We start from the raw sequence: 18,642 nt of genomic DNA on the forward strand, positions 1-18,642 counted from the left end.
CATGTGGTCACCTCCGGGGCAGGCAGGAATTGAACTCATGCGGAAGTGGCTTTCGATTCCCAATGCTGTGCTTTAACCTGCTGTGCCACCAGGGAGGGCTGAAAACCTACTGCTCTTTATAACTGTCTTTTGTATATTTAATTTTCAGGATCCCAGGTACTTTACATAAAATGGTAGAGGAGAAGTTCTCCCTACCCTACAGTGTGTTGTATTATCTTGTGTGTGTATAAATTAAAACGGGAGAGAGAGACTTAAGATGGGGAAGCTTCTTTAGAGCTTATGAAATAATCCAGTGCTGTTAGCAGGAGAGGAAGTTAGTGGAAATGTGTGTTTTGGAGAGACTATAGAGATAGAAGCGAAGAAGTAAAAAAAAAAAAAAGGGGGGGGGACTCAGCAAGGGGGATAGTCAGTGATGACTAGTCAATGATGGTGACATAAACAGGAACAGGAAATGCAAGATGCATGAAGAACATAAGAAAACAGAAAAAGTTGATGGAGATTCCTTGAAGTCTGGCAGAAAGGCTAGACCGGGAGATGTGGGTTTGGGATGTCTTGCGGGAGTGATCCCAAAGGCAAGAGAGGGTGAAGGGAAGGAGGAGGAGGACCAGCCTGGGGCAGTCAGAGCAGTAGGGGGTGAAACAGCAAAGTGCTGGGACTAGGGCAATGGGGTGACATACAGAGAGGGTCTTCTGTCCAGAAACACTGGAGAAGGAGAGGAGGACCGCGGGCATTTCGAAAGGGCTGGTGGCAGGTTAGTTCTTGTAGTTCTTGGAGGATGTATGGCAGGAGAGAGGGCAGAGGACAGAGAAGAATTTGGGTGTGGGAGCCGTAGAGGATATACTTCTTTAGGAAGAAAAGGGGAGTGAAACACCAATAATTCAAGGGTTATCCTGCGTTTCTCACCCATCTGGGGGACTGTCAATGATTCCCCAGATTTAAAGCCTTAACTCAATGCTAGGTATGTTTTCATGATGACCATGTCAGAACCAAGTTCATGAAGGAGCGAGTAGGGAGTTAAACTATTGAGGCATATTTCTTTTATTCCAATTTTACAGATCCACTTCTGTCATTAAGTCACGTTTTATCAAAATATACAAACAGCACAGACACTTTAAAAATGTAGAGCTAGAATTCTAACTAAACAAGACTGACTACTACGAATAGCATGCCCGGGGCTTTTAAATGATGCCTGCAGAGAGACTTCTGAGCCATCAGATCATCAGTACTGGTAAAGGAGGGATTGGTTTTCTTTTTTTCTTAGAGGAATTATTTCCTTCTTTGTTATACTATGAGGATGGTAACTGGTGACCATCACCAGTGTTGAAATCGACAGAATAGGATTATTATAAGCAGGAGTAAAACCACGCCATCTTTGTTGCATTCTAACACCTATGTGGACACGGTAACCACAGCAGGTGTTGGGTTGTTAGTGACAGGACCTCTTCCACTTTGCATTTTCCTCTTTCCAGTGAATTCCATGGCTAATCAGAATGAACAGATTTGTAAATCTCAGGTTACAAGCTATGTTTATTGTGAAGAATTCCCATAAAACCTACTAGGGCTCCTCCCACCCACCAGCATTTACACTTTCACAGACGTAAACAGAATGAAGTGGGTTAGTGGTCACGTGTCTGCGGCTGCATGATCCACTGTGCCAGGCACTGTTTGCCCAGTCCTGTGATGTTCCAGCTGATTCTGGTCTTTGAGTCTTAAGCATTCCATTCCTCAGCAGTTGGTGCCCAAGTGAAGAGCCGTAATTTAGAGCAGTATTAAGCTGTCAAATCTTTCACAGTGCAAGAACCATCTTTCACATAAACTACACTTAGTAAGACCTAACCTCAGGAGTGGCTGTGATGGATGACAGGACAGAACCAAAGGTTCTGTCGTGAGTGAAGTAGACTTGGTTTCCTGCTACAGAGTCTGTGAGGAGCTAAAAGGTCTCAGCCTTCAGTGTTGAGTGTTTCTCTTCTTTTCCAAGTTGAAAAGGAACCCAAGAAGTGTCACTTGAACCAGTTCAAATTTCTTCAGGTGTCCGGAGAAAGAGCCTCAGGAAATGAGCCTCTCCATTCCTGGGTTAATGAAGGAAAAGTTTCTGAACATGTTCTGGTCCATGCTGTTGATGAGTGCTCTGTCAGCAAATGAGAGCCGGGGTTTCTCATTTAAGAATTCTTTGTCGAAATTGCTGCAGTCATACGGTGATTTCTGGATAAATGTGTAAGGGAGTGGGGGAGAGAAGAAAGTCAACCACTGAATTCATTATCGTTAGTCATCTAGGCTACAGTCTGCACGCAATGTTAGCATCTGCAGATAGACTAAACAGAAGTCACCCAGATGATCCTCTGTGACTTTATTGACCCTCTCTAAAATCCTAGTCATCAGTTTATCAGTGGTATACTTAAATTTATCTGAAGGAATTCTGTGGTATATCTTCAAATAGGATCCAGTGTTTCTAGTTTACAGTTTACACAAATAGGAGTGACAACCTTTGAAAAAGTGCCCAGTCCAAATTTGACCTCTGTTTCCTGGGGACAGTGAGGGCAGGGGTGGAAAGTCAGGGGGGCTGAAGGGCCAGGGCAAAGGGAAGGGACAAAGGAAGTTGAGCAAATGATATATTCCTATTTTCCCAAAAGCTTCACCCCTACTGGTTTTCCTACCCAGGTGAATTTTATTATTAAGCACCTGGGACTGTTTCATAGCTAGTACTGACTGGGAAATGTTCCCTGTGAGCCAGTTGGTCCACTGGTACCCAGGACAGGAAACCAACAACATAAAATCAAACACCTGTTCCAAAATACTGCTCAGAATGGTGTGGGATTCTGCCTTCAAAGATTCAGAACAACCATCATCAAAAGGCACCTTGATACTGGTTGATATGAGCATGACTGAGAACCAGGTCCTTCCTGCAGAACCATCCCTCCTACCCACCAGCAGGTGAGGTCGATGACCTGAGGCCCCTGACTACTGAGACAGCTGGCTAGGGAAACCCTTTCCCATGTCCCACGGGCAGACCTGGGAATAGCTCTACAGGGAATGCGTAGGCCAGAGGTCTGATTTTTATGTGTAAAATACCAAGTCATCATCTACAAGGGATGACACTGTTCCTGATCAGCTAACACAAGGTGAAAATTCATTTTACATTAACAGATTATTTGTTACAAATAATAGAGAGTACAAGAGCCAAATGTGTAATCCCTAGATCATCCTCAGACCTTGGGACAAATGCTGAGAACTCGTCTAACCTTGGATACACACCAACTGCTGGTCACCCACTCTCCTGATAATGACAGAAGCTGTTTTTAAGGTGACAGTCTGCAATGAAGTCTGTGAGTCTGGGCATCTCAGTGCAGACAGTGGAGTTGTTCTAGCTACCCAGCTCCTTACCTTGTTCCAAGCCATCATCAGTAAGGGCTAAAATGGTCAATTCTACCCTGTGCTCTTAGAAAGCATTTATTTTGGTTAACGCACATGTAACATAACACTGGCCCTACTAGGTGTTCTGAGTGTACGTTCTGAGCATTCAGGACACTCGTGTGCCATTATCACCCTCACTCCCTTCACCTGCAAGCCTTTTCAGCGTAGCTTTGCTTTACTTCTGTCTGCACTTGATGATGGCCAGGTCTGTATGTATCCTCCTGCCCTTTAACTGGGGGCTGGTGAGTTGCTAGTGATACATTGTCATACATGCACACACCACGCAGGCACAGGAGCTCATCGGGAATTTAGAGACCAGGCTTTCCTTAAGCACCAATTTCTTCTTTAAGCCCAGGAAGACCTAACAGTTGTCATTGGGAATGTAGCTACCTGGAGAAATCACACACATCAGGTAAACTTTACAAGTGGTGTGGAAAAAAAGTCTCAGCACTGCTGACATGGGGTGCAGGGTTCACACATAAGCTTGGGGCTCAAGATGTGACCGGACATGCTGTGTGTACTCTGTGCAAAGAGTACGTGTCCTCTGCTGGCTGCTTCTCACAGACAGTGGGGTTAAGGCAATTCATTTTTCATGCAGGCACATTTGATCTCAGAGGCTAAATTTTGTGAACCAGGGCAACAACCCTCCAGCCCCCCCACTCATCAAGCAGCCTGAATCATGGTTAAGAAGCAGTTTCTTCCAGGAGCCGCACCCAGGGGTGGGCTGGTGCAGGCAGCCTGGGAGTAAAGCCAGAAAGGCTGAACCATACCACTTGGGAAGGTTCTTACCACTTTAGGCCTGAAAGGTGGGTCGATCTCCTTTCTTTCAAGTTCTTCCCAGTTGATCTCCCGAAACAAAGGGTGCTGGCGAATGTCTCCCCTGACTCCCAGCCTCTTTTCAGGTTCTCTTACGAAGAGCTGAAAGAGAGCAAGAGGAAGTTACTTCTCCAGGGAAGCACCCTGAGCCAAAGATGGAGGTGTCTTTCCCACGAATGGGTTGCAGGCTACTTGCTTTTGACTCTGCAAAGATAATGACCCGGCTCTTTGCCGCTTGCTTTTCTTGATTTATTTTCCTGTTCACTTTTATAAACCACCATCTCTCAAGTCAGACTAGTTAGCACATTCAGCACTCTCCCCACAGATGAGCCACCACAGATGCTGGGCTTTTGCTTCCTGACTCTGTTCTAGAAATGTTATCTTTTACACAGACCTGGTTTGATTTTTTTAAAAACATATATTTGACACATGGCAGTGATACATTTAAGGTTAAGATGCCATTGTGATGTGATTGTCAGGATCGCAGGCTGTACTGTCATCACAGTAATTGCCACTTTTTTTTTTAATTGCCACTTTTTTAGCGGTGGGAATAATTAAAATCTCGTCCCTTAGCAGGTTTGATGATTACAGTACAACACTGTTGTCTACAGTAACTATACTGTGCGTTGAATCGATTAGTCTTAAATCTGAGTCTACTGGTTGCTAGTTGGTGCCCGTAATCACCACGCTCCTGTTGCCCACCTGCCCCTTGGCGACTGGTAACCATTTTACCGCATTTTGAAAGAAGCTGTGTCCTGTGCTATTTCGGGACCTCTGAGTCACAGTTTCCTCACCTGTAAAGTGAGTGAAGTGTTCTTCTCCAGGGCTGTGCTCAGGGGTAAGTGACAATACATACACTCATGCTAACACATCCACCCACCCAGAGGTAAAGGTGTGCACTGATTCCTGTTTGTAAGACTCAGCAGCATAGTTCATTTTATTCTGAGTGTTTAACTTTATTTAAATCCACTTAATTTATTTGTTTGATTGATTGCCTGCTAATTAAATTTGCTTTCTTCGAAAGCAGCCTTCTTAGCATTACAGTCTTGCTGTAGGAAAAGCTTACTTTGGGTAGAATAATACTAATCCCTGACAGTTAGCTTTGGCCTTTTTAAGGCTCTGAGGCTGAGAGCCCTTCTTATTGCCAACCTGCTGGACACGGCATTTTATTCAAAGGCCATCTTTGGTTATCGCTGACCTGTTCCATATGTATTTTCCTCTTTGCACTGAGCCCTCTTCTGTTACTTATCCCCTCGGGTTAAAACGGGCATTGGCAAGGACACGAAAGAAACTTGGAAACTCTTGAAATGTAAAATGTGTCAGGGGCATTAAACTCTAGGAGAGTCCCAAAGTGAAAACTGGAAAAGTCCCTGGGCCCCCAGGAGCTGATCCCTTTTCTTACTTTAGCTCCATGTTTATGTATAAAGTGACCTCTTGTTATGGGGTGTTACATGGAGGCATGGGTCTTGGAACAGAAGCCCTGTTGAGATGCAGGATTTTCCATGCGGTTCTGGCCAGACCTGACCTCCATCCACACCTAAGTTTGCAGGGAGCTCTGGCTTTTACCTCTTCTAAAAACAACTAGCCTGCTTAGATTAAAACACTGCTCTGCTTATGTTCCCTAACTGCATGGGAAGTTTGAGTTCTGCTCTACTAAAATAACATGCAAAGTGGAGATTATTTTTCCCTTTTAAAATTAGGGGAATATTTTTTTTAAGCTCTAAATCAAAGCCACCACTGAGTCTAAGTGGTAAGTTGCTTGCACGGTCCTAACTTCTCTCCTCTTTACCCCTCCCCAATGGCAGCTGTTGAACTTCTCAATGGAAACTTAGAGTTCCAAAGCACCCCATTAGAAAGACGCTACACAGTGGAAATAACACGAGATTGTCATCTGTGGGCTGACAACCCACGCATTGGGCAGGTGAATGGCTGAGTCTGTTTCCTCATCTGCAAAATGAAAGGTTTGATTGAAAGGCCATCTTCTTTAATTCAAAGTGAGTTCTAATTTCCCAGCCCCCCTGGGTGGGCCTTCCAGGCTTTCTCTGCCCTTCTGTGCCCATTGTCAACATCCTGCTGACCAGACTTGTCCCCCCACTGAGGAGACCACACTTCTTTGTTCCCTGATGTCTGGAGATGCTTCTTTCCATGTTTCTCTTCCTCATCTTTAAATCCTGACCCACCTCTCAGGATTTATATAACACCCCCTCTTTGTGCAGATTTCTCAGGTGACCTCAGCTCATGGTGTGCTCACCCTCCCCTCCAGGCTCCTCACACGGTCAGGTAGTTGATCGCACCATCCATTCCAAGCAGTGTTCTCTAAGAGTAGGACGTTGTGCAACTGTGCCATCCTGATTTAGAAGCAAGCTTGCAAGCTGCTGTGGTTATCCCAGTTGTCAGCTGAGGGAACATTTCAGAGTGTTCAGTAACTTGCTCAAGATCACAGGTCCAGGCATCAGAACTGAAAGTGTAAGCAGCCCTCAGGCTTTGGTGTTGAATAGCCTCGCCCCACATCCTCCAGCATCTCCTCCACCAGGGAAATCAGCACACTGCATTTCCCCAAGACCATCTTTCCCACTGGACGGTAAGCCCTGGGGGACAGGTACTCTTTCGGGATCTAGCAGGGTAGCCACACAAGTAGATGCTCAGTGCTTGCTGAGTAAGTAGATTAGCTGTCTTTCCCACTTACTCGGGCCACATGTCTTCAGTCTTCATCTTCTATTAGCCTCCTATTTTCTGCATAAAGAAGAGGCACCAAGTTCACAGTAGAGCATATTTTTCTTTAGACTCAAATAACAGGATGAGTCAACAGATGGGAAAGCAGATTGATTTTTCAGAAGCAGAGGGAATATGTGACTTGTCCCATAGCTCCTTCCTTGAGATGCTACTAAAACGATTGACCTCCACTTTGGAAGGACCTCTAGATGAAACGAGACGAGAGAGAGGACATAAATGCCGTAGGAATTGGCCCCAAACTAGCTCCTGTTGTTATAATGAAGCACTTCAGGGAATTAAATGAGAAATAACTGCCCTGAGGCGAAGTGCGCACTTTGTTAGGCTTTTCCTAGACTTTTCTAGTCACTTGTGGCCTTTGTACTGAGAGGATTATGATAAAGAGTCTTCTGTGCCTGGCATGTGTACCTGGGAAATAAAAAAACATTTCTTTAAAGATAAAGTGTGTACTGAGGAGATTATCAATATAACCACCAGCTTTGAACTTCAATAGTCTTAGAGTCTTTCTAGTTTTGCTCAGAAGAGAAAAATCATTTTCTCTGCCCTGTAGAAAATCAGATGATCTCCCTTCTTCAGCCCCCATGTCTTGGCGATGAGGATGACCCCACAGGAGGTCACAGGCCTGCAGCAGGGAAGCTGTGTGGAGGGAATAAATAGCAATGAAGGTAGACTTGCATTTGTCCCTAAAAGCTGTCAGAAGGGTGGTTTACATTTGTAGGAAATAGCACAAATGGCCAGGATGTAGCCAGAGTCTGTTTAAATTTATTTGACTGGGCGAAAAAACCGTCCTGGGTTGCTAAGGATGATCCCAGGACTCAGCACTGTCATTGGAAGCCTCTCACCCTTCCCTCCTGGCTCAGCTATCGCTTTCTATGAAAGGGAGGGGTAGTTCTGTTTGAGATCATTACTTTTTCATTTCCCAAACAAATGGATGGGACATCCTGAATGAGTAAGTGAGGACAGCCGCCCTGTGAACAGCATGTCGCGGCTGCTGTTGGTGGTGAGCTCGGCCTCTCCTGCGCGAGCAGCTGTTCAGCGGGCCCCTTGCCCCTTGCACCCTGTCCTCAAGGGCGAAAGAGGATGGGGTATGCTACGGATGCTTCAGCCCTCCCAGGGCCCCTGTTACTTCTGGGGCTCACAACATGATGTAAAATCTCCTGCAGTCAGTGTCTCAGAAATGGTTTTGCCTTTGATTTTATTTTGCAGAGACAGGACCTCCAGACTATTGGCACAACGTTATACCCCCAGTGAAGGGCAGGGATAAAACTAGTCTTTCTTAAGCTTAGCAAATTGCATGATGAAAATTAGTTTTTATCGGCCCAATTGCTAGAATATTCAAGAGAACAATCTTCCCCATAGATCAACTACCTGGAATTTTTACTAATTCTGGTGGAAAGATAGGCCTGGGCTCTTCTTTTTGGATTAAGCCTCTTTCACCAATCATTTCTTCCCCCCTCTTTATCCTTAATTGTCTTAGTTTCTGCTCTATTACCAAGCTTATTTTCTTTCTTTTTTTTTTTTTTAAAGATTTATTTATTTATTCGTACAGAACTGGGGTACAGGTCAGAGATGCAGAGGGTGAGAGGATTCACCAGAGACAGAGTGGGGAGCACAACAGGCAGATCTACGAAGTGCACTGCTGAGGGGAGCAGCGGGTCAGGAGAGGTCTGCCTCACCATGTGGTCACCTCCGGGGCAGGCGGGGATCGAACTCATGCGGAAGTGGCTTAAGCTTCTCTGTGCTGCGCCACCAGGGAGGGCCCACCAAGGTTATTTTCTAATCGTGTAGCAAATCTTTTTTTTTTTTTCTTCTGCCACTGAAACTCTGCAGATGACCATTTTTTGGCATTATGCATGGCATTTAGCCTTAAATTGAGTTTAAAAAATTTTGAAGTAATCACAGTGTCTTAGTCTGCTTGGGTGACTATGACAAAATGCCACATGCTGGGTGGCTTAACAGGACATTTATTTCTCACAGTCCTGGAGTCTGGCAAGGCAGAGCCCAGCAGGGCCTGTGTGGACCATGTGTGCACTCAGGTGGCCTTCCCATAGTGTCCTGTCAGAGGGAGAGAAGAAGAGGCTCTTCTTTTTGTGAGGACATGAATCCCATTGTGACCTTTATAAAAGTACCCCAGCCTGATGTCTCATCTAAACCTAACTCTCTAACTCCCAAGGGCCTCATCTCATAAAACTGTTGCATTGGGGTTTAGAGCTTTCAACATTTGAATTTTGGGGGGACACAGCACATTGGAGTTGAGAGTTTCAGTGTATGAATTTTGGGGAAATACATTCACAGCAAGTTAAAGAGACTACATAGGCTCCTGCTTGCTCTTCACTTTCTCTGATGTTGGCATCTTAGCTAGATAGGGTATAACAGCAAAATGCAGACTGGCATTGCCACAGGGGCTGCTACTCCTGCCATTTTACACTGGTACAGATGTGAGTAACCACTGTGACAGGAAAAACACAGACTTGCTCCGTTCCCACATGGATCCCCCTCGGTTTGTCCCCAAAAGTCATCCCGCTGCACCTACCACCCTGACCCCTGCAGTGCTGTTCTGACTTCTGTCTCCACAGTGCTGCCCTTCGAGAATGTTCCGTAAGTGGACTCATCTGGTAGGTGGACTTCGAGAGTGACTGTCTTACTCAACATCATGCCCTTGAGATTCATCCACGTTGTGTGTGTGTCCAGTCTGTTTCTTCTTATTGCTGAGTAGCATTCTACACACACAATTTTTCTTCTCCAACCTGAAGTAATCCTTTCCTTCTTAATCTATCTTTCTCTCCTTTGAGACCATGTCTTCCACCTCTTTCTGTGGAGTTCCTGCTGATGAACTCCTTCTGACCCTCCGTGACCAATGCCTTGCCTGGAGCTCTCACAGGTGCTGGGATGGCACTGGGTTTGGGGAGCACGACTGCTCGGCTCGTGCCATCAGTGTGTGCAGGGGGAGACAGCTGTTGCTCAGGACCTTCTGGCAGCCCCAAGCTGTTTCCTTATTTTCTCTTTCTGGTGGGCTTTGTTGTGCCATTTTGTAGATCTCAGGCTATTGATTGAGCTGTGTCCTCTCAAACTTCTCTCATCGAAGCCCCAACTCCCAACAGGGCTGTATTTGGAGTAAGGAAGTCTCTAGGTTTAAGCATGGTCATAGGACGCTGACCCATCAGGATCAGTCCTTACAAGAGGAGACAGCAGAGCTCTCCTGGACTGAGAGATTGCAGTGAGAAGGCAACCAGCAGCAGCCTGAAGAGCCCTTGTGGTGAAATGACCCTGCTGGACCTCGGTTTGGACTTCCAGCCTCCAGAACTGTGAGTGAATAAACTCTGCTGTGGAAGCCACCCAGCATGCTCTCACAGCTGGCACTGCCTCGCATTAATTCTTTCAGAGAACCAACTGTAAAGTAAATGTAGCAGCTATGATAATGTTTGAACTTGCTTTATTTATGCAAAATTGTTTGCATTCCAATCTCACTAACTGATTTTCACTGTTATCTTTTTATTTTTAATTGGTTAATTCTGAAATCAGTTTTCATTTTAGATGTGCTTTGTTCGTTACTAAAAGTGCATTTAATTGGTCATATGGGGAGTTTTCTAAATGTACTGCTTGCTTGGATCGCAGTCAGAAAGTGAAAGCTGAATTGAACTGGCTTAGATTTTTAAATACCTCAGCCTGGCACTAGATATCCTGTGAGGGCATTGTTAGCACTTCAGATTCAAAATCTTGATTTCCTGGGAGCATGCCAGAGTTACCTCAGTATTTTTAAAACCCTGGACAAATTGTTAGTTGTATTGGGGAGGTGGAAGTATATGCCCTTTACATTTAATTTCAAGTATTTCTTTATGGAAAAAAAGTAGATTGTGGAATAAAGATGAGCCTGATGATCTAAGTTTATGTTTCAGATCCATTGATAGCTTCTAAAGGGTCAACATCCATTCTCATTTTCAGTATAGGAAGAGGAAGACTAAAAATCATTTCCCTAAATGATTATTTTTTAGCCTGCTGAGATAGGAGATAGTAGAAATCAAAACATTGCTTTGTCTACACACCTCCATTCTTGATCCAGTTCTCCTAGATTTGCTAACCTCTTGATCACATGGGTTGGTCTCTCTCATTGAGAATTGCCAGAGGGGTTTAGCTAATGCAATAAGCCTGCATTAGCATGGTTTATTTCTTACAACTTGTTACACCCAGACATTGTAGGTAGTATTTTGCATTCTAAATGATAAATGATTTTGCATTTGAAATGAGAAATGATTTTGCATTCTAAAAGATAACAGTGAAAATCAGTTAGTGAGATTGGAATGCAAACAGTTTTGCATAAATAAAGCCCAAATCTTTGTGATTCTCAGGTGCTTCTTACATCTCTGCATTGGTGGCTCAGGGCTAGTGAGTCTCAGTATTCATTTACAGCTGTAGCATCGTTTACCAGTTCTTAGTGCACCCCAGGTGGTGATGCACAGAAGTCTAACTCTTACTTTGATGAATTCTGGGACTTCTATGATGGTGACAGCCTGTACTCCCAGTTTTATGGTGAAGGGTACGCCAGTGTTTCTACTGGGCACAGTAGGAACATGGCAGGCAGGAGAGCTGGCATTTACAGTAAGAACTGCCTCAGAAAGCCTGCACCCCGGGACAGTGAGCAGTGAGTTTCCTAGTGAGATGTTATGTTGCTGAACCAGGGTTTGGTACAGTAGCTGGGCTGGGGAATGAACTGAACACTTATCTCTCAAAGGCTTTGGCTAAAAACGTCCCCAGTGCCAGGTATTTCCAAAGACTTTTCTAGAATGCCTCACAGAAGTCATGGCTTTAACCATCTTATCAGGTTCAAAGAACATGAATTTAACCCAACCACGTAGAACAGATCTTTCTCCATCCTCTCCCTGCTTCTGTCCTGCTACAATCTAAAAACAAAACTTGTGAGATGGAGAGGAAGAGGACAAAGAGACAAGTGACTCCAACCTTCTCCAAAGGTGAGCAGCTGTTGGCCATGAACTTGGACCAGAGACTAGTGAGCACAAGTCTTTGCTTTCACGTTGAGATTGATGACTTACATTTTGGACTGAAGAATTTACATTTCTCAACTGAGATGGTGCTTTATAACTTAAGAGTGATAATGAGGTTTGTCTTTCTTGTGAAGTGAGTAGAAAAGTCATATATCCCATCCAGACTTTCAGCCAGGAGCAGAAGAGGGCATTAAAGATTCGAGGACTTGATTCCCAGGCATTTCTTCTATAGATTATACACATGTAGGTTTACCATTTACCTTTTTGATAACTGATGTTCGCCATATCGGTGTTAGTTAAAACAGGCATGGCGAGACTCCCATTTCAGTCTGGTTTGACATGCTTTTCAATTACGAGACAAAGTGAAGACAGGAATGTGAATAAAATTGGAAAGTCTCCTTGACAGTCTTACCTTCACTAAAAGGTCCTTGGCCTCCTTTTCAAGCCATCGTGGATAAAAGGGGTTGTCCATGCGGATGGAGTGGAACAGCTCTTCTTCATCCTGACCATGGAAAGGCGACTGCCCGATTAGCATTTCATAGAGGAGAACGCCAAAGGACCACCAGTCAACAGAATGGTTGTATTTCTGTCCCAGCAAGATCTGTGGGACCAGAGGCGTGGATGCACAATTAATAAAAATGCAGTTGATGAGTGAAAATCCAGGGTGATAAACAATTGGTAGTAATGATGATACATGGTTTTAACCAAAATCACTGAAAGCTATCTTTTGAGAAGCTAATGATTGGGTATAAATGAGTGACCAATGCCAAGTATATATTCGAGTTTCATTTTCTCCCTTCCACCTGGCTGTGGCTAACTGAAATGTGCTGTAACCTTGGGTGATGGTACCTGAGGTGAGAATGTGGGTGGTGGGTATGAGACCTGGGAAGCTGGTGTGTGTCTCAGCTCTTTAGTCCCGAGTGAATATCTAAACCAAGCCCATGTGTTTATTCATTTCTGCTGTCCTGTCTTCTCACGGTTTCTCTACATAGCATCTAGAGAGGTCACCTGACCAACCCTATTCTTTAAAGCCTGCCTCACTTGCCATTGCTGTGCAAATAAGAAGTTGCATTTGTGGTCACCACTATGGAGAATAAACTGTGACTGCTGAGAGAGAGGTCCTAGGATAACAAGCTAGCCAAGTTCAGAATTCCAAGACTCAGCAAGTTCACATTCAGCTTGAGAGTGGTAGGTGCAGTGGAATTGGTCTGGGTTTATTCTTTAGGGATAAAGTCTGGAATCCCAGCTAACTTTTAAAAGACTTTACCATTCCCTGGCAGAAAAGCCATTATATCTTGGCTTCCAGAAACTTCCCAATTCAGTGTTGGAAGAAGGGAGCACTGATGTCACCTTAACAAACTGATGTAGCCACTACAGAGGGTCCCTCAGCAGACGAATGCATAACCTAGTGTGCTTTTTGTGTGCATAGAATGTTACTCAGCCTTAAAAAGAAGAAATTTATGTCACATACTCTAAGATGTGCGAACCTGGAAGACATTATGCTAAGTGAAATGAGCAAGTCACAAAATGACAATGCTGTATGACCCACTTACATGAGGGGCCTGGAGCGGTGAATTTTGTAGAGACAGAAAAGAGGATGGTGATTGCTAGAGTCTTTGAGAAAAGGGAACTTTTTTCAAAAGTTTAATGGGCATAGAATTTTATCTGCACAGGATGAGAATGTCTTGCAAGTTGGCTGCTCAACAGTGTGAGTGTACTTAAAGCCACTGAATCGCACACTTAAAAATGTTCAAGATGGCAAACTTAATGACGGGGATATTTTACCACAATTAAAATGCGTGCATAGTAGGAACACAAGGGCAGTTTGTTAAAAGAGAAGAGAAATCCTTGTCTTTGGTGCTGCAGACCCCAGGACAGGGGCAGGCAAGCTGCTTTGTTACCTTGAGAGCCACAAGGGGCAACGTATGGAGGTTTTTATTCTCAAAGGCACGGCTGGCCCCACGTGGGGTAGCCCTGCTTTCTACTTGCACTTGGTTCTGGTCTTTGCTCAGCACATGGTGTAAGCATATACATGTGCATGTACACACGTGCGTACACACACACACACACAGAGGTCATTTTGCTGCTGGTGCTCCTCACTGGAAACTTCTCACCCTCAGAGCGCCTGAGGAAGGCATGGTAGACTCAGCACTGATGGCCTTAGAAAGAAAAACAACCCTACAGTCTAGCTGTCACTGTGTCTCCTGGGAAGGGGCGTGTCTTCGTGTTGCTGAATGTTGACGCAGTGGAATAATGTGACTTTTCGGACCCTGTCCCACCTCTCCTGTCCTTGGATACAAGCTCAGCTTTCAGTGAGTCTTGGAGGCACCCTAGAGTTTCTAGCCTAAGGCTTTCTAAACAGACAACCATACAGCAAACATGCTGACCATGCAAAATGTTGCAGGTTCTACTTTGGCTTGTTGTGTAGTGTTGGATTGGACTCCTTGGGCCTCTTCTGTGAAAAGTGGTGGTACTAACTGGCCAGCTTACTATGGGTTATTGCAAAAATCCAGGGAAAAAATAAGAAAAGGTGCTGTGTCCTATAGAAAGGACTAGCTAAGTATCTGTTATGATGAACTGGTACCTGTTTGAACATAAAGATGGAGCTGCAAATCGATTTTCCCATCTGTCATTGGCTAGTGTAAAATTGCTATCTGCTAGCCCTAACTAATCACAGATAGTAGAGTTACTACAAAATTTAGTGAAAGCCAATTTTTCCTTAAGAAAGAAAAATTAAAACTAGACTTGGGAGAATGTTAAAAAAAAAAAAAAATGCATACATTCCTAATCTTAGTTCAAAGATTTGCCTTAAACCGGGAAGTGGTTCACATGGAATTCCTAAGAAGATCCACAAGGGGGAGCCCAAAAGCAACCAGAAATTGCTCTGAGCAGCACTGCTTTGTGAACAGCTTCATATGGAATAAAAAGCAATTTGGAGGACAGGAGAGAGCTGCCGTGAAAATGAAGTCTCCAAAGCTAGGTGATGTTAAAAACGAATTTCAGGTGTAAGTTAGGGGGAAGAGGCAAGATGCAGATACACACTCAGTTATACACAGAATATTTGCTTAATGCATGTGGGTATTTTATTGTCTTTTATTTATAAGGACTCCCTGAAGTAAGCAGTGTCAACCCTACTTAACAAAGGATGGTGATTGGACTTAGGGAGTGAATGTCTTCTTTAAAGTCCTCGAGTTAATAGCTGAAAGCTAAATTCTGACCCTCGTCCTTTGGGATTTTAATACAGGAGGCTCCTTTTGTTTTATGCTGTCTCCTGGTTTTAAACCTTTGTCTGATGTGGTCATGTGCGTGTTGTCTTTATTGCAACCATGGTGCAAATCACTGACTGCTGTTGCCACTTTTAGTCCAGCCCCTGGTGACTTCCTATGATCTCATCTGCTTTTGTCTTGTTTTCCCTTCTAACATTAATCAAATAATTTAGATAACAATGACTTTGTCCCTTTGTCACAGTCCTGCTGTCTCCTATAGTGAGGGATACCTGCCATGCCATCGGCCTCACAGAGCCCGAACGTTAAGTCTGTTTGAGGCTCACCATGCAGATGTGGATATCAGGAAAGCACTGGTCCTAAGTGACCACCGGTCTTGCATCAAAACAATTAAAAGAAAATTCAGCAGCACATGAGCACATGCCACATACTCCTTACACTCAGGGTACCACGTTACTTTGGTAAGGATAAGGATTTGTCGCTAAATTTGTTTCACCCAGAAAATCAGAAGCTCACTGCTGTTTATCCAACCACCATGTCCCATCACACATTTATTAATTTGATCACTGGTTCATTCCCCCAAAAGGTTTATTAGTACCTTCTGGTGTCAATCCCTGCACTCAGCCCTGGGGAGGTCAAGGGGATGAGCACACAGCTGTGTGCTCACCCCTGTGATGAAATGGGGCAGAACCACACACACCTTGTACCTATGAACTTCCTGGTTTTAGTATTGAACCATAGTCATATAAGATGTCATCGTTGGGGTCAGGCAGCTGAAGGGGACATATGGGTGCCACCTCTGTACTTTTTTTTTTTTTTTTTGCAAATTCTCATGAAGCTATAGTTGTTTCAAAATAAAAAGGTTTTTAAAAAGTGAATAAGGAACAACCCCTGAACTTAAAGCAATTGTCCAAGGAAATTCAAAAGTAGAAGAGTACCCATAAGTGCTATACTTTTGGAGAGATCTGATGGTAAGGGGGTGTCCATCCCCCTGGGCAGACAGCTGGGGGTTGGCAGGACAGGGGAGAGGTGCAGAGTTGAATTGGTGCCCCTTTCTGAGCAAAGTGGTTCTGGTGCATAGAGTGCCATGTCTGTGGGACCTCAGCCCCCAGCCCGTGCTATAGGTGGCAGCTTGGAAAAGGCCTTCAGGTTTGCTAGCCCCCAAAGGAAACCACTGGACTGACTCAAGTGGAGACTTGTGAGTCTGTTTTAATCATTAGTTGGTTCTTTAGGATTGGTCTGTGCAGAGTGGATCTATTTTAAGGGTGGGGTGGAAAGAACCCACTGAGTCATTGAAGCTCTGGAGAAGTGACGTAAGGACCCCTCTTCCCCGCCCCCCACAGCAGCAGCCTCTACAGTTAGCCATGTTGATGAAAATACTCAGAAACCAAGCCTGAACCAAAATACCGGAATCTACCGCCTTTAGGCTTGGCGGAAGCAGCGGGAGCCGCTCATGCCTACCTCTGGGGCGATGTAGTCAGGGGTTCCGCAGAAGGTGTTGGTCTTTGTCTCGCCTAACATGTTCTCCTTGCACATTCCAAAGTCCGCGATTTTGATGTGTCCATCTTTGTCTAACAGGATATTATCTAGCTTCAGGTCCCTGAAAAAGTAAAGCAAAGCACAATCTCACTTAATAAATACAATTCTGTCAGAATAGACTTGTCACAGGGGGGTGCCGCTTGCTGTCTGTCTTCACAGTCCTCCATTGGCCACCCCGCTGGCACTCCTCTGTCCACTCTGGTCTCTCCTTCTTGGCCAGCGTCGCATCTCAGGATCTTTCCAGTAGTCCTCCTTGGCCCAGGGCAGCTTCCTGGGGCCTGACTCTGCATCTTCCGCGCCCAGCATGGTGCTAGCATGTCTTTAGCGCTGGGGCCATGTTGTCTGAGCTGCGTGGGTGGTGAGATGCAGTGCCGCGCTGACAGGCTGGCTCTTCAGTGCAGCAGCCTTCAGTTTAGGAGGCACCACCAGGAAACACTGCTGGGTGCACAAAACACTAAGGCTGGACAGTCTTGGCGCCTGGGAGCTGATGACGGGTTTGGTGTAAGCTGGTGTTTTCACCGCTTAGCTAATACATCCAGACCAGGGCAGTAGACAAACCGATGCTTTAAGGCTGTGGCTGGCTGCCACTGATTTCCTCTTCTTGATTTACCAGGGAGCAGAGTTCATGTGACATGTTCAGGATGAAGCTCTCATCCCAGCCCTCTTCTGGGGGAATGGTGAGGGAAGAAAGGCCTAAAAATATATGCATGTTATGCCATTTTCTTAGTATTTCTGCTTCTCTGTGCATAAATTCAATTACGCCGCATTCTAAGGCCAACCAAGGAAGGCTGCTCCTAATTAAGAATAATTCTAGAAGCAGAATCCATCTGATACAAAAACACCATGTCAGTCAATTCTCTTTTCCTTAGAAAACTTGTGTCCCAACAAAGCAGCCCATTCCATTTGTAGAGAAAAATAACACTATTAGATTTTTAAAAACAAATGTGCTGAATTATGCCTCCCTGGGATTTTACCTGTTGGTGCAAAGGAATTTTCTATTATTATATAATTTGTTATTGTCATTATTATTATATAATTTCTATTATCATAAAATTTTTGAAAGTGACATCAAGTTTTCTTTCTTTTTTCCGTGACCAAGTCAGGAAAATTCCTCCTCAGGTGGCTTGGTCTCAAAGATTCTGCTCCACAGAACCTGACAGCGCCCATCTTCACCACTCAGTTGACTGTCAGGGTGGATAGCTGACGTGACTCGGTTGGGTGGTTTTCTTTCTGGGGATGTTGGGGTTTCAATATGGTGACACTCACCTCTCTTGGTTTGGTGAGACAAGAGACGCTTTTGAACAGAAACGACACTGAGGACCGCACGTGGCGTGTCATCAGCACACCTTTTGGGAACAGACAGCCAGTTTATAAAAGAAAAGTAATATGGTTAGACCACAGCAGACAGAGGTCAAGGAGACGCCAAGAGAAACAGAGCTGAGTGAAAAGCTACCTTGGTTTCTGAGGGGTGTTCATCCTTGGTTCTATTTTCTTCACAAGGCTGAGATTTTGCTTAAGCAAGAGTTGGAGTGTCCTTCTGTTTCTTGCCATCAGTATTCATATTAGTCTGAAGCTCCTGCCACTGCTGTTCTGTCTCCCTTGTTAAAATGTAAGCTTCACACACATGCACATACATGCTGCTGCTACTTGTGACTGTGCCGACAGCAGGTAGCGGGGTGTGCACGCTCAGTTCAGGTGTGCTGAATGACTTCCTCGCCCATCAGGCTTGAAAAGCTGTTTCCTTTGATCACTTTCTCCATTGTCTGTGAAAGTCAGAAATCAAGAGTGGAACGTGGCTCTGTTTTTGTGGAGTGACACAGGGAGCGACTGTTCCTGGAGTTGAAATCGTCCATCTGGGCCAGCTTGGTCCTCTCTATCATGGACTCTTCACTGGCAGTTTCTGTCTGCCCGGGTGATCTGGG

The 18,642-nt window shown here is 44.8% G+C and overlaps 1 protein-coding gene across 1 annotated transcript in view; it reads right to left on the reverse strand.

Moving 5' to 3' along the window:
* Nucleotides 1–1,032: 1,032 nt before the first annotated feature.
* The window catches only part of PRKCQ (protein kinase C, theta), a 108,597-nt gene continuing 90,987 nt past the window's right edge, over nt 1,033–18,642 (reverse strand). The window contains exons 15-18 of the mRNA XM_004691227.2: nt 16,643–16,781; nt 12,370–12,558; nt 4,201–4,329; nt 1,033–2,202 (exon numbers count right to left, since the gene is read on the reverse strand). Of these exons, the coding sequence (XP_004691284.1) occupies nt 2,047–2,202; nt 4,201–4,329; nt 12,370–12,558; nt 16,643–16,781 (613 nt within the window). The 3' untranslated portion in view covers nt 1,033–2,046. The remainder of the gene's footprint in view (nt 2,203–4,200; nt 4,330–12,369; nt 12,559–16,642; nt 16,782–18,642) is intronic.

Source organism: Condylura cristata, unplaced genomic scaffold (assembly GCF_000260355.1).
Source record: "Condylura cristata isolate star-nosed mole 26May11 unplaced genomic scaffold, ConCri1.0 scaffold00030, whole genome shotgun sequence".
Taxonomy (NCBI): domain Eukaryota; kingdom Metazoa; phylum Chordata; class Mammalia; order Eulipotyphla; family Talpidae; genus Condylura; species Condylura cristata.